The following is a 21,054-nucleotide window of genomic DNA, read 5'->3' as shown; positions in this document are numbered from 1 at the left end:
AGGCCGGGGACCTACGCTCAGACCGCTAGTTCCTACGCCCTCCCGCTGTGGAGGACCTTGAGTGGACGCTCTTGCAGAGAGCCTCTCGCTGGTTGGGGTGGGAGTAGGCGGAGCCAGAGCCGCCAGCGCAGCCCGGGCTGTGGAAACGGAGGGTGGGGACACTCTGGCCCGGCTCTCGGTGGTGAGGGAGCGGGAGGGAGCAGCGGCCGCTCTGGTCGGCGGACGTGCTGCCGTGCAGTCCCGGAAGCGAAGCAGCGATGGCGGAGAGTCCGACTGAGGAGGCGGCGACGGCAACTGCGGGCGCCGGGGCGGCGGGCCCCGGGGCAAGCGGCGTTGCTGGTGTTGTTGGCGTTAGCGGTAGCAGCAGCGGGTTCGGGCCGCCTTTCCTACCGGATGTGTGGGCGGCGGCGGCGGCAGCGGGCGGGGCCGGAGGGCCGGGGAGCGGCCTGGCCCCACTGCCTGGGCTCCCGCCCTCGGCCGCTGCCCATGGGGCCGCGCTGCTTAGCCACTGGGACCCCACGCTCAGCTCTGATTGGGACGGCGAGCGGACCGCGCCGCAGTGTCTACTCCGGATCAAGCGGTGAGCCGGGGTTTTTCCTCCCCCAGCCCTGAGCTCGGGGGCTCGACCTTCCCCGCCCCCCACCCTTTCCCACTACAACTCTCCCCTCTTCCCCGCTGTCTTGCGCTTCCCTCGCGGCAGCAAAGCTCCAAGGCCCAGCTCTTGCCCGGCCGAAGCGTCAGAACACATGACCCTTCCCCTCCGTAATCCCTATCCCTGTAGGCATCAGTCCCCCGTCTCGTACCCAAATTCGACCCCGCCCCTGGGAAACCTCCAGTGAGCCCTCTGTCTCCATTCCGGACACCCTCCCCCACAACCGGTGCCTCCCGCCGGAAACCCGACCCTTTCGCGCTTCAGTAACACCTCCTCCCGCCCTCCGCGCCGCCCCTCTTCCCCAGTTCCCCACCCCAGCCTTGCTAGATGCTGCTGAGAGGCCCCACCCATCGGTCCCCCCAGGTTTCCTTTTGAGCCCCGTTGTGACACATATACACAGATTGCTTTGCCCGGCCTCAGACCCCGAGCCAGCCTTCTTTTTAGTCACTATCTCCTCAAACTCCCTCGTAGCCCCCTCCCTATGCCTAGATCAGTTTTGTCTAAAACCTGCAACCATCCCTTGAACTCCCTTTTCAGTGCCCCAAAGCTGGCCACTCTCACACCTGTTCCAGGAACTCGGGGTCCCTCCTCTCAGTCTTACTTTGTCTTGTAATAATCCCACTCAGGACCTCCTTTCTTGTATTTTTTTTCTCTGAATCATTTGGTTTGTTTTTTCTGAAGCAAATATACCCAATTCAAATACAGGAACAAAGGCCTATGTCCTCTCTGTGCTTATTTCTGGGATGACTGATTTTAGATCATATTATTTAATAATAGAGGTTGGCATACTACTTATCACATAGGAAAAGGGGGATACTCTTTAGATGTTCTTAATCCTGACACTACATTCTTCTCATGCCCCCATCACATACACTCTCATCTAGGTATTCTCACCCCACCTCCATTCCAAGACTCTTAGATATCTCTCTACCTGCCTTTCAAAGCTGTAATAAAATTAAACAGTACAATGTGTGTAAACTACCAACATAGCGCCTGACACAGGTTGCCTATTGAGACCTCTAACTCCTTCAGCCATTTCAGTCTACCAGTCTTGATACACCTTCGAGTTAAGCCAATATTTCCTTCCTCTGCTCTGCCACCTATTTGTACTTTTCACGCCCTAGCTACCCATACAAGTTGTTAGTCTTTTCCACACCTAGGATGTACTCTACGGCCTTCCTCTGAACTACATTCCAGTTTGCAAGACATGACTTTGTTAGGTGCCATTGAGTCACTTCCAACTCATAGCAGCCTTGTGTGCAGAAGAACAACACACTACCTTGGAATCCCTTGAACATGACTTACCAAAAACCAAACCCATTGCTGTGGGATTGATCTGCCCCATAAGTTTCAAAGGCTGTATTAATCTTTACAGAAGCAGGCTGTATACAAACCATATATACTTTGTACTATGTACAAAGGCTGTATACATCTTTCTCTCACCAGTTGCCTGGTGGTTTCGAACCACTGGCTTTTCATTTGGAGGTTGACAGCTGAGCTTGTTAACCACTGTGCCCTGGGGCTCTTGAACAGGACTTAGGTGCTGTAAATCTGTAGTAGTTACCTTACAGGTGTGAAGTTCTCATCAGTTTCAGTGGGTCTCACCAACCTGAAGAGTTCACTGCCCTATTAGTCCCCTGGGCAAGTAAAACACTATTGCAACCTTGCTTCCTTCTAGCTCGCTCACTTCATACAATCCCCTTCCCAACAAGAATGACTGTGGTTATGGAATTCATTTTTTAGTGGAGTTGATTTAAAAGATCTTCATTTAGCATTCTGTGTAGTACCTGGGAATGTCGGAGGTGGGAAGTGAATGAATTGCCATGTGGGAGGAAGCGAGAGTAAATGGGATGTGGCTTTTCCAGGGTGACATCTGATGCCATTGGGAGCTGTGATACTTTTCCTCATCTTTCTAACCTCGCCAGAGAAACAATGCCCCTTTGATAATAATTTGCTCTCTGCCTGCCTGACAAGTACTCAGCTGAGTTTTCTCAGCCAACAAGATAGTGCAACCATTTGTGGTACCAAGCACCACTTTCTCGAACCCTGGCCTCATTGAAATGATAACAGCTGTCCTGTTTAAGGGATTCCCCTTTTGTCTCCCCTCCCTCATGCCCTCCCCTACCTCCCCTTTGATGTTATACAGGGATATCATGTCCATTTATAAGGAGCCTCCTCCAGGGATGTTCGTTGTACCTGATACTGTTGACATGACTAAGGTATGTAACTTGGTGGGGGGTCGGGGGTTATTGGGAAATTGGGCCCATAAACTTGGAAGAGCCCCAGAAAGATTATTCAGCTTACCTGTTTGATTATGTAGACGAAGAAATCAAGACCCCGAGAGGGTAAGTGGATTGCCCAAGGTCACAGGAGCAGAGAATTGAACAAGACCCCAGGTGGCTATTATTAGGTGCTGGTAGGCTTGGAAAATCCCAGTTTATGCCTGTTATCTTGGCATCATTATTAGTAGGGTACTTTTTCACTCCCAAAAGTACTCCAATTTGGATGATAAATTATATGATCACTTATCCATTGTACTGTCCAGCTCTTTCCCCACTCCTTCACCTCGCCACTCTTGACCTTTAAGTATGGTGCTATAAATCAGACGCAGGGAAGGTTGGGGACGAGGCCAACTTGGCTAAACAGTGTTTGCAGTTAGGGCCTCGATTAGACTCCTGTCTTTATTGGTTGCTTTTGAATATCCTCCTACCCCAAAGACCATTTCTCTCTTGTCCTCTGCACAAACACAGAGAAACTTAGTACGTGATGTTGAATTCCTCTGGCACAGATACCTAGGCTGCTTTGTCATTGAAGCCTTACCCTCAGAAGTGAGTTTGCACCTAACCTGATGTTAGGAAGAGATCAGATTTCCTAACTGTAGTGTTTGAATGAAAACTCCGTATAGCTTAAATTTCTCACAGTAAATGCTCGGATTTTGTATTGTTGATGTGTCTTAGTTGTTTTGAATAGACTTTCCTTTAAATTGATTTTTCTCTTTTTATGTGATTGGATATGTTTTTTCTTGGGACATCTTGTCCTCAGTTAAGTACCAGTGCTAATATGACAGCCCTTGAGTCCCAGAACTGATGCCAGGTTGAGACCAGCTGAACTTGCTATTCCAACTACTTCAGGGCTAGAATATAACACAGGATGTCTCCAGGCAAGATAGGGCTATAGACTGGGCCGTTGTCACCCATTGTCCTTTTTTCTTCCTGTTCTACTTCTGAGCAGACTTAAGTGCCTAGGAGCCTTTGTATATGAAGAAATGTAATTGCTTCTGTTCAGATTTTCCTTCCTTCAGGAAGGTAATCTTACCTGAAATATTATGGCTGGAGGGAGAGAATTTAGTGTTCAGTTTTAAGGACTTAGTTTTTTTTTTTAAACCAACAGTATTGGGGAAAGTTGAAGGGATGGTCTAATGACTCTGAATGGACCCTGAGTTTTCTTTGTTTTTGATACAGCTGGATGCTGCCTGAGCCCCATCCTTAGACTTTTCTCCACAGTGAGGTTTGGTCCTCTGGGGAGGAAGCAGACAAAACTAAACATCCATCACAGCCCTGATGCACATCTGCACTGTTAATGGGGTGGGGCCTCCGATCCCGTTCCTCTTTTTCCATTCATGTTACCTCTCCCTTTGTGTCACAGAAATGTAAGGTGGAGTTGCATCCTGCGCAAGTCTAACCTGGGCAAAGTCAAACATAACGTGTTTAGTAAAAATAAGAATCTCTTGATATTAAGAACACTAGAATTACATTTTCTAGATGTATACTACACAGTATTTTGCACCTTGGTGTTCTACTATTCGTTACACATAACACTGAACAAGGGGGTCCACTGCTTTAAGCGACTTTTTAAAGGGCTACTCTAGGGTAATTTTGACTAGGTTCCATTTTCACCTTGGCCTCTAGCTTTAGAAAGTAACACCTGAGTAAGATGGCACGCCACTGAAATGGAATTTATTAAAATTCCAAAATACTTTTTAGTATGAGTGAGGATAAGAATGTTCATTCTGTGTTGTGAGAATATGGAATACAGATCTCAGACTGAAGGCCCTGTTCTCTGGTGTGGGTAGCAGGTTAAAACCAAGAGGGGTTGGGGTGGGACATCACCTCACAATTTTGAGATGGGGTTTTATTTTGCAGATTCATGCATTGATCACAGGCCCATTTGACACTCCTTATGAAGGGGGTTTCTTCCTGTTCGTGTTTCGGTGTCCGCCCGACTATCCCATCCACCCACCTCGGGTCAAACTGATGACAACGGGCAATAACACAGTGAGGTTTAACCCCAACTTCTACCGCAATGGGAAAGTCTGCTTGAGTATTCTAGGGTAAGAGGAGACTTCTAAGTGGCCAAGTTGGTTGTTAGCAAATAATTACTCTAGGCCAGCCTATATCAACCAGGGTTCTTCATCTGAACCACAGGCACAGAAAATGATTGGAGTGACTGTTTCCTCAATTCTTTGTAGGATGGTGCACAACTAGTATATAAGAGAAGTTAATTCCTTGTTTATAATGGATCCCTTAGGAAAGTGGTTCTCAAAGCAAAGAATTTACAGAGATGCAGATTCTAGGTCCTCACTCTAAACCTTCCAACTCCAACTCTGAGAGTAGAGCCCAGTGATCTGTGTTTTTACAAGCCCTCCAGGTGATTCTGATGCTTAATCACCTTTGAGAACCACTCTATTAGGGCTTTAGGGCTTAATTCCCTCCTGAACAGGTTGAGAAAGGCTGTAGATCTGTGCCATTCAAGATGGTGGGTGTCTTTTTTCTGAGTCAATGAGTGGCTTTAGAGTTGGTGGTGATGATGATTGTGATATTTTAATAACTGAATGAAAAATGTTTAATACTGAAAATCCCATCATGTATGAAACACAGAAGTTTTGAGTACATCTTGTTTCTTGGTGCTACTGTGATTTCACTTTGTGGAGTTCCCTGTCCCTTCCCTCCTAATTGCCTTTGGGGGTTAACAATTCAGAATGGGAATGCCTTCTAGCTTATTCTGGGTTGGTCTTTTTAAGTGTGTCTGAATTTTCCTGGGGTGGAGAATAAATGAAGGTTGAAGTTGAGAAAGTTGCCCAAACTGGTGATACTGCTTCCTCCCCTCCAAACATTTCCAGGTTTGTGTGGGGAAAAGGGAGCTGAAACAAACTGGACACATGGCTCACTTTTTTAGAACTCTCTCATATCCAGGGACATGTTCTGTGATTGTGGCAGTCAGGGAGGTAAGAACATTCAGTCATTGCTTCTGTATGAAATTTGTTTATGACAGTGTTTCCGTAGTAAGTTCTCCCTTCTTAGGCCAATATAAAAATATTTTGAGTAGATAGCGGCTCCCAGTGGGAACAGGAGGAGTAAGAGGGTAGGGTAAAGGTGGCTAGAAGTGTGTTGGGTGGAAAAGGAGAAGCTACTCTAAAAATGAAATTTTTCCATGGAGAATCACAAAGTGGAAAATTCCCATGTGTTCTTGGTTGACTGTATCAGCCTCTTTCCTTCCCTCCCTAGCTAGGAAAAAAAATTAGGCTAACTTACTGACAAAAGATATTTAATGAGAGTTTGCCCTGTTGACTTGAATCCCTGAATATGTGGCATATTATAGAGAGTACGGTCTAGAGTTCCTGGGGGATCAGAACTGAGAAGAGAGCAGACTGAGAGGCACTTAAGAGCAAGCTCTGATGGAGTTACTATTACGCATCACTTCCTTGGGCTTTCCTCTAGTATAGCGGGAAAGGGAAGTGGTCACTTACTTGAACAAGCCCATGCTGGTTCAGATTGTGTTCAACTTCCAGCTCCTGATTATTGGTAGCTAAAAATAAATGTCATTAATATTCATACTGCACTTCCCTCCCCCAGGGTTATGCTTGATCAGGTTTATGAGAGAGGAGTCACTTTGATATTTCTCTTTATGTTCAAGATGTTTTCCATGTATTATTACTCTCAGACCCTCCACAGTCTGGAAATGCCCCTTTATTCTTTCCCTGTCTTTTGGCAGAGCTCTCTAGTCTTCAGAGAATTTGACAGTCACTGGGGTCCTGATCTAGAACTGGATTCCTGATCTCAAGCCTACCACATGGCCTCTAACCAGATGGCTTTAGTCACCTGTGTGTTTCTATACATAATTTCTTTTTTGCTTCACTAACTCCATCACCACACGGAAATAAGTTCTTTGAGGTCCACAGAGGTTAAAAGTTAAGACTGCCTTAGGAATTGTTTTCTTAACTTTATTTCTTCCATCTTGGTCGTGGTGACCTTATCTAGCTACTGTTTCTCTTCCTAGCCCAAAGAAAAGCCTAAAGTTTTCTCCCTTACCTTGTCCTCTTTTCCTTTGTCTCCTTGGTATGAGGATTAGGCATTTGTCTGATTTCTGGTGAGTGAGACAGAGGCTGGGAAATTCCAAGATATTAATAGTGAAAGCGAAACATTGAGTCATTTATGATGGTATTGCCAGGCTCCAGAGCACTGTTCACTGGTCTTTCTGAAGTAGCCTTTCCCGTTGTGTTTCTCTGTCTCACCCTTTCCCTTTCCCTGTGATGTGTCTTGCAGTACATGGACTGGCCCTGCCTGGAGCCCAGCCCAGAGTATCTCTTCTGTGCTCATCTCTATCCAGTCCCTGATGACTGAGAACCCCTATCACAACGAGCCTGGCTTCGAACAGGTAAGGCCAGGTGAGCCAAGCTGTGGGTTGTTGAGTGTTGGGTTTTAAGAGACCTGAGAGTGTGCTTGAGAGAGTTGGTTGTGTTTTGTTTTGTTTTGTTTTGCGGGGAGGAGGCTGGTTAGATGAATGAGACTGGTCTGTAACCCCTTGGATTGCAGTTACTGCTATGGGAGAAAAAGGGTGCTGGCATGTTCCTTAATGCATACTTTTTTTATTATTATTTATGAGTTACTTCCATTTGGCTTGGATTAATCTACAATGTGGAGTCAATGGAATCGTTTGGAAATTAATGCTGCTCCTGCTTTGGGAGCTATTGCAACCAGTGGGTTCTTCATATGCCACTGTGTCCTGAAGGGGCTCCCTAATGACTACTGCCAAGCCAGCCATTCTGCTAGGGTTTTGATGTGCCATCACCTGCAAAGCCAAAAGGAGCCTGTCGTTAGCTAAGGCAAGAATAGTTTTGCCAACCCTGCCAAAGAGAAGGTGGAAGAAGTGAGAATTTCCAGTGGTGAGCTAAATGTCAGACACTGCCAATATTTCATACATAATTTCTCATTTAATCCTTGCACTACTTTTGTGAAGTAAATGTTAGCCTCTTTTTCAAGTGTGAGGAGATTGAAGATCATGAGAGCACATGGATAAGGGTGGGATCTAGATTTCTTGCTGAGGACTATGATTCCTAAGCTTAAGCTCTTCACTGTTGCAAAGTGCCTCCTTGAATTACTCTGAACACAGGAAAAAAAGTTCTAGTGATGTTCCCAAAAGATAACTCAAAGTAGGTAATGAAAACGGTATAATTTATTGTTAAGCTACTGAGATAGCACTAATACTGATTATTCTGTAGACCTGAACAAAGGAGAATACCTTTTAAAAATGAACAGAAATTATTCCCTCAACTATTCTATTCCCACAAATAGCATATCTGATTTCAAAAGTATGGAGTAATGGAAATGAACTTTATTGAAAGCTAAGCAAGGAGTTGATTTTTAAGTCTTTTCTTGTTTGGAAATTCAAGAGATTGGACTTGAGGATTTGGGGTCGTTTCATAATACTCCCATATATTCTTGGTTCACAGTGCTCTTAGTTTCTCAGTAGGTTTTGTTTTGTTTTAATAGTTCCCCAGGCTGAAAGAAAGAACTAATTATTCCATTTATTAAATAGTTATATCCCAATAATTTGTTTTTTCTTAAATTGCTTACTAATGGGTACTGCACAGCTTCTGGAATCTCTGAATCAGATTGGACCCCCTGCCCTCATTTCCTGTTCCATGTAGCAATCCCATGGAACTGGGCTCCATACGCTGCTTGCTTTTTATCCCAGCAATAGCTGAATATTCAGTTTCACAAAGATGTCACTAGAAGGAATATAGTGCAATTGAACATTTAAAACTGAGAACTACCTCAAGCTAGTAGTTTATGTGATATTCAACAGATGTTGGATATTTCTCAATTTTAAAGTAATCACGCAGTGCCCCTGTGAGGTCCTTTGGAAACCATGGTAGGAGGTTGAGTCTGTATCTCCCTTTCCTGTTCATCTTGCATTTTATCAAACTTGTTAGCTGCTGTGGAGTCATCTGGCGACCCCACGCACAGTGGAACAAAGCTCTCCTGGGTGTGCGCCGTCCCCGTGATCGGTTAGAGTTCAGACCATTGTGATCCTTGGGGTTTCATTGGCTGGTTTTTGGACGTATATCACTAAGCCTTTCTTCTAGTCCATTAAGTTGGATCAGTGATGGTGGGGCCCTTCAGATATGTAAAAGAATTACTTAGGAAGCATCCTTTACTTCCTGTATAAACCCACTCCAGACTGAGTCTCCCTTTTGTCCACCATTCTATACTGGTGGTTTTCATTTAATCCTTTGCTGACAAGCCTTTCATTTCAGGTTCAGGAAAATTTGAAATGACCTATAACCTTAGGTTATATAACCTATAACAGAATGAGGGGTATATGTATGGGGGAAGGCAAATTGTCTCAGAAATAGAGCCATAGTGTTCTTCATGGATCTGCCATACAGTGGGAAGGGATTCTTAGTTCACGTGCTTGGTTCCTGGGACGGACCCCCCCATACCAGTTTTGAAATCTCTTCCCATTGGCATTTCTCTTTTGCCTAAAGTTTGCACTTGGATTCTATGGTGTCTGTCAAATTATAGGAGAGACATCCAGGAGACAGCAAAAACTACAACGAATGTATCCGGCATGAGACCATCAGAGTGGCAGTGTGTGACATGATGGAAGGAAAATGTCCCTGCCCCGAACCCCTACGGTATGTGTCAAGAGGGCTCCATGTGATACTCCTTTTGGAGATTTAGTTGGTTTGTACCTTTGAGGAGGTACTCTGGTGGCACAGTGGTTAAGTACTCAACTGCTAATCAAAATGTTAGCATTTTGAACCTACCAGTTACTCCACAGGAGAAAGATACAGCAGTCTGCTTTTGTACAGAACTCTATGAAGGCAGTTGTACTCTGCTGTATAAGGGTGGTTGTAAGCTGCAGTCGACTTGATGGTAATGGGGTGGCAACTTTGGGCAAAGTCCAGTATTGGGCATAAGAGGAAGGGAAGATGTGGATCATGCTTTTTAAAGAGCAGGTGTGCTCAGGATTACCAAAGAAGAAGTTCAAAATGTGTCTTTGTCTTTGGAAAGTGCCAACCCTAATGGGAAGGATAAAGTTCATGCCCTCAGGGCCCCCCCCCAGTGTAGTGACAGGTGTGGTGACGGTCTGGGTGTATAAAAACACTGAACTGTTTTTTAGCCAAATGAGGTGTAGAGCACCTTCGTGAAACTCTTAGTGTTAAAGTTAAGGCTAGATGGACAGTCAGTTAACTAAACTTCCAGGAGAATTTTGTGCAGTGTTTGAGGTTAGGAATGACCTGTGGAAAACAAATCAGATTAAGTCAAGAGTTGACATTGGAATTCAACTGATTCATAATTTAGCCTCTCATTTTATAATCCCTAAGGTGTAAGGAAAATCAGTCATGTAAAGATCATTCTGGGAAAGTAATTCTGGGCTTGGGAAGTGTAGCTGCTTGATTGGGCATTAAGGTTAGGTGGTAAAGGGGTGACACCTTCCCTTCTCTGCTTGTTTTCCAGGGGAGTGATGGAGAAGTCATTCCTGGAGTATTATGACTTCTATGAGGTGGCCTGCAAAGATCGCCTGCACCTTCAAGGACAGACTATGCAGGTAATGCAGCCCCCTGTGGCTAATGCCAGAGTCCCTTCAGCAGACTGACTGAGTTAAATCCTTCCAGAAGGATGCCATCCATATCTCTCATAGAATGGCAGTGCTACAAGGAACCTGTCATCATTTGAAGACCTGAGGCACAGAAAGGAGTTGGTTTTGATTTCTTGGTATAAAGTAGGTTCTCGAATGACTAGAATCTGAGCTGTCCTGCTTTCTAGGTTAGAGTTCCTTCCGTTTTTGGTCAAAGGCTTTTCAAGACGAGAACAGTCAGACCCCTCAGAATCGTAGGGATTGCAAGAATCATCTGTTGGAATTGGTTAAATTTCTTTTTCATCCTTAGCCTGGGGGTTGCTCACAGAGAAAGAAGGCCTAGGAAAATGATAGATGGATGTACAGTGCCATATATTGAAAAGATTCATTTTCCAAAGATGGTAACCACTTTTGCATCCTCTTGTCTGTACTGAGGAAGTGTGTTTGCATTTCCAGTAAACAGGTGGGATTTAGGGCTTGATTTAAAGAAGAGATTCTTACCAACCAAAACATAGATAAACCCAACTAGTAAGAGGGTGAGAATACTCCTGTCCTGACGGATCAGTTCTTATGTCTTTTAGGTCATTTACTGGTGGTCTTGCTTAGAAATGGGGGATATTTAAGTAATCTCTAAAGCTCTTTCCAGCTCTTCTTGGACCCAACCCATCCACCCAACCCATCCAACAACAGTAGGAAATAGCTTGTTTCCTCAGGTGTTCCTTATAAATGGAAGCAGCCCTATTTTTCCTTCAAGGCCTTCCCATCCATTTGCCACATTTAAGCTTAAAGGTCAGAACAGACTCAGGGTGAACTTTTTTCCTGAAAGAAAAACTTGTTATAGAAGGGGGTAGTGCACTTGTTTGCTCCCTGTTAGCACTTCTCTTTGCAGGTATCCAGCAATATTATCAGCATGCAGTCTGTACAGGAATAGTAACTCGTGATGATGAGAAGCAGTGGAAGGGCAGTATCTTGGGAAAAGGGGCGAGTGGGTGGGAAATAGAGCCAAGGATGAAAGAAAGAAGATTTGGAGAATTCCAGCTAAGTGTGGATTGAAGCCTTTGGGGAATTTAACCCTCATAAGTGAAAAATGCAAGCTGGGCTTGACTGACTGGCATCCATTGGCACCCTGATCCTTAGAGTAGTGGGAGGACAGACGTGTGGAAGGAGGTAGTGTGTGAGAAGAAAGATCACTAAGAGAAGAAAGAGGCCTCTACTTGTTTGAGGTCTGGCTACTTTGCTGCAGTATTACTCTTGGCAGCATTTTTATTTTTAAAGTTTCTTTATTTGGTTGTTAAGAATATATACAGCAAAATATCTATCCATTCAACAGTTTTTGCACATACAACTTAGTGGTACAGATTACATTCAAGTTGTACAGCTCTTCTCACCCTCCTTTTCAGAGTTGTTTTTCTCTCATTAACAGCAACTCACTGCCCCCGGATATTCCTATCTAATCTTTCAAGTTGCTGTTGTCAGTTCGATGCCATATAGATAGTTCTTAAAAGAGTGTAATGCTCACAGCAGACCTTTTTTACTAATTAAGTTAAACTACTGTTTAGTTTAAGGTGACTTTAAGGGATATTTTTGGTTCACAGTGTAAAGATTATGTAAGGGCAATAGTTTCAGGGTTTCATCTACCCTCCCTGGCTCCAGAAATTCTAGAGTCTATGAGAATTTGAAATTCTGTTCTGCATTTTCCTTCTTTTGATCAAAATGTGCAGTGATGGTAGCCAGGCACCATCTAGTTTTTCTGGTCTCATGGCAAAGGAGGCAGTTGCTCCTGGAGGCAGTTAGTCACATATTCTATGTCCTTCTCCTATTCCTGACTCTTTCCTGTTGTTCCAGGTGAATAGGGACAAATTGTTTGTGCCTTGGATGGTCACTTGCAAGCTTTTAAGACCCCAGGCATTATGTAAAGAACTAGGAGGTAGAATGGAAGCACTAAAAACATTATTTGATCAATTAACTGTGATGTCCCATGAAACCATGAGCCTAAACCTCCAAACTGAGGAACCAAATCCAGTGAGGGATTTGCTTGTACATAAGCAGCCCTGAAGGCCCCCCCCCCCTTTTTTTTTAACAGATATACAGCTTCCTGATAGTAATTATAATGATTGGCTGTACAGCCCTATCCTTGCAGCATTGTGTGTGTGTGTGTATTTATTTATACAAACACATACATACATACATACCATCACCCCAATCAATCATAGTTACTTCTGAGACTTTGAGGATACTTCACCCCTTTCTACAAAATATTTGGGTATCTTTGATCTAAAATCACAGGGATCAGGGACGATGCTTGATGGTGCAGGAGAGACCTTGGCAGAAATGTCTGAATAGTTCCTGGGAAGAGTACAGGCTTATCTGGAAGTCAGAACTCCTGAGGTCTAGACCTGCCTGTGACCTTAGAAAAGCAGATGACTTGTTTTGAGTATAGTGAATGAAGGATAATGGCTTGCCTTGTATGGGTTTTTGAGGTTAATTAAAAAGCAAGACACTTAATGATTACAGTTCTGGACTTGAATTTCTCTTCCCTACCTGCCTTCCCTTTACAACTTTCCCCTTCTGTACATTGGTTTCCTTTTGAAGAAGGCATGTTCATTTTAAGTTTGGCCTAACCCAGACCTATTGGGGATAGTAAATGTGCCATAATAGTCTTGACTAAGGAGATTGTCGTCTGCTGTTACGGACGATCTCTGTTGGGCCCTTCTCTGTTCCCATAGCTCCATAGCTCAGGAGTGAGCATACCTTATCACGTGAGGCCAAGCTGCTGTCTTGAGGGTGAGCCCCCCAGATGTGAATCTTCATCCCCCTTGTCTCCTTTCCCCCACAGGACCCTTTTGGAGAGAAGCGGGGCCACTTTGACTACCAGTCCCTCTTGATGCGCCTGGGACTGATTCGTCAGAAAGTGCTGGAGAGGCTCCATAACGAGAACGCCGAAATGGACTCTGATAGCAGCTCATCTGGGACAGAGACAGACCTGCACGGGAGCCTGAGGGTTTAGACCCTGCTCCCCGCTCCCCTTCCCCCAACACAAGAGTCCCAGCAAAGCCCCTTCCCCCCACCCCAGGGATGGAGAGGCACTGTGTATCTCCCTCCAAAAGTGACATCATCCTGCAAGATGGCAAGAATCAAGCCAGCTCGGATCCCAGGGTGTGGGATTGGGGAGGCTGTTCCCCATCTGACCTCCTTGGCTCCAAGCATCTGGGGCCATGTTCATCCCATATCAGGGGCCAAGGTACCTATACAGGAGCACGTGGGGCAGGGGCCTCTGGCAAACAAAACAAAACAACCAACACACCTCCACAGGGCCAGCTCCTTAGGGACAGATAGGTGGAAGCAGAAATTGCAATCCCAAGAAGGAATGTGCCCAAATGATTTATGGGGATATCTGGAAGGGAGCTTGGGGTAGGGGGCTGTCTGTGACATTCAAGCAGTCTGGGTGGTTGTCTGTCTGTCTGTCTTCAGTCTTGAAGCAGGGTTTCCCAATGCCCTTTTCCTCCCCACCCCTCTCCCCATCATTTCCCACAGGCCAGCGTAATTTTGTTTTTCCTAATTTATAGTCACTGTTCTAGACAGACCAAAGAGAAGGAACAGTGGTGGCGTCTCGGCTGCTGATCAGTAAGCTTTACGTAGCACCTGAGCACCTTTCTCCCCTGCCCCCGTTCCCTTACCCTTTTCTAGATTTAAGACAGGAAGTAAGTGTGACTGAACCTGAACCAAGGTCTTGGTGAAGCCTGCACAGGCACCCTAAGAAGCTGAAATACTGTTTGTTCCTGCAATCACTGATTTGAAAGGTTCCCAACACAGGCAGCTGCTGAGTGTATGGGATTAGAGCCACTACATAGAATAGTCTTCTTACAGATTTTCATAAATACTAGTCACAATGAGGATATTTCTCTGGGGGTGGGGCACGGTGGGGGGGAGCCTGATGCTAGTCCTGTTGTATTTTGTTTGGCTGTCCTCGTGTGTCTACCCCAGCCTGTAGTCCCCTCCCTACACCAACCCCCAGGGACTTGTGGGGAGCAAGGGTAGCCAATGGCAGAAGGGGATTTGGGCTGGGACTTGAGATACTCCCCCTTTTCTCCACCCACCCACCCCCTTCCCTCCCAGCTGCTCTGTCACTGGCTCCAATGGGTGTTTGCCTGGCCATGTTGCTTCTCTATCTGTATTTAGCTGCCATGATCCTTTAGCTGGTTGGCTCAAAAATGTGCTTTAGGTGCCCTGTAATCCTGGGCATCAAGGGAATCCATTCTTCCCCTTTTTGATGTGTTCTCCGTACTTTCCAGATTCTTAACTGTTATGGCTCCCAGTGGGGTATTGGTGATCCATGTGACGCAGGGCCTGTCAGTATCCAGCCACCTGTAAGGGAGAGGATAACTTGTACCTGCCTTGCCCGCTGCTATGAAGGTGTCTACTTGTGGATCATGGGATTCCCTTGGGAGGACTGGTGGGGGGGCGGCACAAAGGAGAATGTCCTACTTGGGAGGGCAGGAAGCAAAGAAACTGGGCAGGGAGTGGGCTCAGGGAACGGAAGTTGATCTTGGATTACTGAAGATTGGGTCTCTACATGGAGGCTCAAAAAGGGACCCTGCTTCCAGCTTCCCTCTTCCATTCCCGGAGCTAGTCCAGGGCTTACAATGCCCTTGGTATATAGGTCCAGTGTTGTCTGTCATCCACTTAAGTGTTCCCACTTTCAAGTGACAATCCTCTCCTTGGCCCTGCCATGGGCAGACCATGTCTGGCATTGTGGCCTGACTTTTACGCCCTTATCTTGAGTTGAGGAAATATATGCACAGGAGTCAAAGAGATGTCTTTATATCTGACTGTACATAAATGAAGTTTTTTTTTTCTTTTTGGTGCAATAAAGTTTGTTTTGGCAGAAGGAGAAAGCGCCTGTGGGTGTGGGAGGGTTTGTGTAAGGGAAGAATGAGGTCTTCTCAACAAATAGTCTCTCCCTTGGGACTGAAACTATCAGAACAAAAGTGCTCAGTGGATTGTCTGGAAGCTGACAACTGGTTCTGTGGTGAAGGAGGGAGCAGGATGCCGTGACAAGAGCCTCCCACCAGCTAGGAATGGAAGGCTTCTTTGTTTTTGAGGCTATGCCTCTGGCACAATGAGAATGCCATGTGAGCCCAGTCACATTCAAGGTAGTGATTCCTAAGCTTTGGAGAATGAGCTTGTTCCAAAAGGACAAGCAGAGGTGGGTTTAGACTGCTAAGGGAAGGTTGTCTTTAAGGATAATCTATCATTGAATTTTCAGTTTTCTGGCACCAAACCAGCCCTTCTGGAGAATTTAGCATTCAAATCATGAAACTTTTCAGTAGTGGAAGGCATTGTGAATGAAATGTAAAACATTTTTGAGGTAGTAGGGATTTTGATAAAATTAGTAGGACATATATCCCAAGGGGTCTCTGGTGGAGTTGGGATGAGGCCAGTTTTTTGGGCCGCCATCAGATGATGGCATACACTAAAGTGGGCTAGCTTCCCACTAAAATTCAGAAGTGGAAAATGTAGGTGGGTACTATATGTCCCACATCACAAAACCATTAAAACAATTGCCTCATAGTTCACCACCTCCACTACTTCCTTTAGCAAGTTCTTTCTGGCCCAGAGGCTTTTCCTCTTGGCTATGTGTAGAATGAATACACAATGTCCTTGCCAGCCTATACTGTACAAAGCAGAGAGAGAGAGTGGGCTCTGGAGTGAGTAGCCCTAAGTTCTAGCTTGTTGCTGCTAGAGCTTGGTGGCACCTAGTAAATTACTTACATTCCTCATATGTAATTAAAAATACTAGTTTTTAAGGTAGTTCTAAGGATGGGGGTCGCTATGAGTCAGAATCGACTCAATGTTAGTATGTTTTTAATATATATGAAACATGGCAGAAGACAGGTGTTCAGTAAATGATCTCATTTTCCACTAAGGCCAGAGGGACCTGGTGATCAGTGGACGGGGAAGCTAGGAAGGAATCGGAGAAATACGGAGTGTTGACTACTGGTGGACTCCCCTTAAACTCCACTGTTCTCCCGTTTAACCTACTACACACTCGGCCAAGTCTGTCATCATAACCTGCTGCAGCCTCTACAAAGGAAGCTGCATGAGACTAAATAGTATTTACTGCTCCATTAGGGTCTGCTAGTTAGAGATAAGGAACATTTTCTAAGAGGCTTATTGGAGGCTGTAAGTTACGTTCCACAGCTACAGAGACTAGTCTCATCTAGCCAGGACAGACAGCTTTTGTTCCAGGCCCAAATCTAGAGTGGGCCCACCTATGGTGTAGAACAAACAAAAATATCTCTGCCAGCCTGTCCTGTGCAAACCATGGACTTATAAATTACCTGGGGAAGTCATTTGAGGTATGTTCTCTCCACTGATGTTACTTGGGTTATCCTTACTGGGTTAATGAGGATTTCTCCAGTAAAGCTGTAATGTGAAGGCATGTTTTAAAAACATAATGGGTGAATAATACTGGGAGAAGAAAGGAAAACTTGAAACTTTTATCCTACTTTTTTTTCTTTAAAACAAAAGTGTTCAGGTTTTATTCACCAGGAGCTCCTCGCTCTTCTCCTTCCTGCTGCTGTGCCCCCCTCCACTCCCAGAGTCAGGGCAGGGCTTCTCTGGCCTCCTCAGCCGTGATCTCCTGGGAGTAGAGGTCCGTGAAGAGAGCTGGCAGCCAGTAGTGAGCCTCCCCGGGAGCCTGCAAGTCCAGCCAGGCCAGTCCTTCCTTTAGCAGGTGTTCCTGGAGGGCAAAGGCAGGAAGAGTATGAATGGGGAAGAGTTTCCACAGACAAAATAGGGAAAATTGTTGTTGTTATTTGCCGTCGAGTCGGCCCCGACTCATAGCGACCCCTCCTTGGGTTTCTGAGGCAGCATCACTACGGAAGTAGGATTGCCCAACCTTCCTTCCGAGGAGTGGCTGGTGGGTTTGAACCGCCAGCCTTCTGGTTAGCAGTCAAGTGCCTTAGGCACTATGCTACCAGAGCTCCCCTAGGGAAAATTAGCAATCCCCAAACTGACTCTGCTTTCAGTGAAGTTTTCAAACTAATTCCACCTGACTGCCTTCACATGTTTACACAACCAAACTAGAGTGATGATGTGGTGGTCTTGCCCTTTGCCTGAGGTGTGAAAAATGACAAGTCATTTAATATGTGCTGTGTGTCCTTCAGCAAATGACCAACTCCGTTTTCCCTAGCACAAAGTGGAGATGGTGGTCCCTGCTCTTTGATTTAACCTTATAGGTAATTGGTGGATGTGGGGAAACCTTTATGGAGACATTAACAAGAGGACCATGTCAGTATGAGAATGCACTCACAGCTCCTAGAGACATGCTCCAGATGGGGAGGTGCTGCCCAGTACATCAGGCAGACATTTATGGGATCCCCGTTTGACAGATGAAATTAAGTCTAGAGAATTGAAAAGCATGGATAGGAAAGGAAATGCTAAAGGCCAAAGCACCTACATTCTGTTGCTGTTCCCTCTTCACAACACCAATGCCAGTAACTTCCCCTCCCACCCAAAAAAAAAATCACCTGTTGCCGTCGAGAGACCCTACAGGACAGCAGAACTGCCCACAGGTTTTCCAAGGCTGTAATCTTAGAAGGAGGAAGCAAACTGTCACATCCTTCTGCAGAGTTTCTGGTGGGTTCGAATCGCTGACCTTTCAGTTAGCAGCCGAACACTTAACCACCAGGACTCCAGTCTTTCATTAAACAAAGTCACTGCTGTTGAGTCAATTCCAACTCATAGCAGCCCTGTAAGACAGAGGCATGAAACTGCCCCCATAAAGTTTCCAAGGCTGTAAATCTTTCACAGAAGCAGACTGCCACATCTTTCTCCTATGGAGCAGCTATTGAGTTCACACTGCCAACCTTTGTTATCAGCCAAGTATTTAACTAGTGTGCCTGCCACCAGGACTCCTCTCAATCTTTAATTCGTACCATGAAATTTACACATACATAAAGCTCTAACCAGAAGGCTGGCGGTTCAAACCCACCAGCCACTCCTCGGAAGGAAGGCTGGGCAATCTACTTGGGTAGTGATACTGCCTGGGAAACCCAAGGAGGGGTTGCTATGAGTCGGACCCAACTTGACAGCAGTGAATTTTGTTTTTTTTTTAAATAGCAAATGCAATGTAATACTTAAGTGTATAATCATAGATATGTAATTATCATCCTTAGTAAGTCCCTTCACTGTGTAATAACAGTGTTACTTCCAGTACCAACTATGTTAACAATGTGGACAGCAATTTAGGCTCAACAGATCCAGGAAGGATACCAGGCGATGGTGAACCCCTAGCAGCAGTGATGGCCTGTTGTCACAAACATGCCAGGATCAAGTCTGCTTTTATGAGTTCTACCTTCTCAGCGCCCTCTTCAGAGCAATGCGGGGGTTCCTGCTACTGTGGCAGCAGGAGAGTTCAAGGCCAGAGGCCAGCAAAGCAAGGCTGCACAGCTCCCACCTCTGTGGTGCCTATCCACCTACTTCCTCTCTGAGGTCAGAACCATCTTTTCAGGGGCCATTCCAAAGTCACCTACCAGCACTTGCCGCGCTCGTTCTGTCTCCCATTTTAGACTGGCTTTGATTTCACTGACAGTCACATAGCCATTTTTCTGAAGGAAGAAAGGGAATTGAGGCAGTTAAGTGCACTTTCCTTTAGAACCCAGCATCTGCCCAGGAACACAAGGAGGAACCTTCCTTGGGCTAAGCCTAAGAGAACATAGAAAAAGAACATTTAGAGGCCCCAGTAAATAGAGAGGTAACTTTCAAGGTGAGCGGTTCACTCTTAAGAAGTGAGGTGCCAGGTACTTAAACATCAGACCTCTTCGAAGATCTCTAGAGTATGACAAGGGATGATTAACTAATCGAAAAAAAAAATGATAATCTTCAACTATTAATAATCTTAAATATTCAGTCCTTATCCTGCCTTACCCTACCCATCCCCCAATGAAGAAAAACCCCTCCCTTATTTGGTTTAGTTTTGAAGAACGGAATTAAGAAAATTGAACGTCTTTCCTCAATACATGATGAGTATCTGGGGAAGGTGGTATATGCCTATATCATGCTGGGGAGCAGGGGAATGGCAAATTAAGCTTTGTTTGGAAGAATCCATAAAGTAGTTTAAGAAGACACCAGAGTCCGTCTCCTCAAGGGAATATAGCTAGTTGTCTGCATGTCTGTCTGCTAGACTGTAAGCTCCTTGAGAGCAGGGACTACCTTATTCATCTTTCCATGCTCCCAGCCCCGCCCAGTGTTCTGCACTTAGCTGTTCAATAAATGTCTGCTCAACAAGCACAGGTCTGAGTAGTTCAGCCTTAAGTCTCAGCAAAAGATGTGAGTCCTAGGGAGGTCATAACTGCTCCAGAACCCCACCCGAGTTGTCCCTTACACACACACACACACACACACACTCAGAAGGCACATGAGTACCTCTGCCAGCTGCAGCACCACAGTGTGATCCATATTGAGCTCAGCCGGAACCGACTGAATGAGGTAAGTGCCGCCTACAGGGATGATGCTGAAGCCGGTGCCAAGCGCCTTTAGTTTCTTGATGGCCCTGATGAGGTCGTCTCTGGGATGAGGAAGAGCTGCTTAAAGACTCTCGGCAGACCAGACCTAGCAATAATGCAGTTTCACCTCCACCCTGGGCAAGATACCCTGACAAGACTCAAACGGCTGCAGAACACTCAACTATGTCAGTTGAAGGACAGAGTTCAATGGTACTTGGGCTTCAAGGGAGGTGGTACCAGAGTCAAGCTCTCCATTCAGAGTACAAACCATCCCAACACCCAGACAGAAGTAAAAATATGCCTACAGGAGCCCACTAGGACATGTGAAAGAGTGAGCTGAATGTAAGACAACAGAGAGGAGAGTAAACTATGGCAAACCAGACAACATATGCCCATTGTAAATGGAGCGACCCAGCCACTGGGAATTCAGGGTACTGCCAGATTTTACTTTTGTCCCCAGAGGCTGGAAAGCTGGATTTTAAAGTGAAATCTCGACTGCTGACTTGACAACTTACTCAAATTAGAGTAAAAGCAAGCCCACAAAACACCATGTAGACCACATATCTGCATAGATGGTTACAACCTCTGCCGAAGCCCAAGAATATACTACCTAACCAGTGAGGAAAGGGAACTTTTAAGTAGATTGGAATGCTTTCTCCAACGCCCTAGAATAGCAAATTAACACCTGTTACAAATGCACTAATCTGGCCCCTCTTCATGAGAACGACTCTGCAAGGAATATGGAGAATAATCTCTTGTCATCACTTTCTTTTGGATTATTCCAGGTCTCCATGATCTCCTACTAGCCTGACTCCTGCAGAGCTATAGGTAAACCATCCTTCTATCTTTTCTCAAATTGGGGTGAAGAAAAAATACCTACTGCCACTGAGTCAATTCCGATTCATAACCAGCTCAATTCACACCCCATCATCTGACCTCCCCTTTCTCCCATCCTTCCATGTGTCTACTGTAGTCTCCTTTGCCTCAATTGATCTCAAGAGTGTATGCAACCTCAACTATGTTAAAAAA

At 45.4% G+C, this 21,054-nt stretch overlaps 2 protein-coding genes across 2 annotated transcripts in view; one reads left to right on the top strand and one right to left on the bottom strand.

Moving 5' to 3' along the window:
• The first annotated feature begins 257 nt into the window (after positions 1-257).
• On the top strand, positions 258-13,523 carry UBE2Z (ubiquitin conjugating enzyme E2 Z). Its single transcript, XM_007941950.2, has 7 exons — positions 258-580; positions 2,799-2,871; positions 4,795-4,982; positions 7,195-7,306; positions 9,457-9,569; positions 10,396-10,486; positions 13,353-13,523. Exons 1-7 carry the CDS (start codon positions 258-260, stop codon positions 13,521-13,523), a joined length of 1,071 nt encoding a protein of 356 aa, XP_007940141.1.
• A 3,597-nt stretch (positions 13,524-17,120) lies between these two features.
• Positions 17,121-21,054, bottom strand: part of SNF8 (SNF8 subunit of ESCRT-II) — a 10,867-nt gene continuing 6,933 nt past the window's right edge. The window contains exons 6-8 of the mRNA XM_007941949.2: positions 19,946-20,087; positions 19,054-19,128; positions 17,121-17,258 (exon numbers count right to left, since the gene is read on the bottom strand). Coding sequence (XP_007940140.1) covers positions 17,121-17,258; positions 19,054-19,128; positions 19,946-20,087 — 355 coding nt within the window. The remainder of the gene's footprint in view (positions 17,259-19,053; positions 19,129-19,945; positions 20,088-21,054) is intronic.

This window comes from Orycteropus afer, unplaced genomic scaffold (assembly GCF_000298275.1).
Source record: "Orycteropus afer afer isolate SDZICR_OR568_19922 unplaced genomic scaffold, OryAfe1.0 scaffold00085, whole genome shotgun sequence".
NCBI lineage: Eukaryota > Metazoa > Chordata > Mammalia > Tubulidentata > Orycteropodidae > Orycteropus > Orycteropus afer.
The sequence above is the reverse complement of the archived record's forward strand: the minus strand, read 5'-3'. Positions and strand labels throughout refer to the sequence as shown.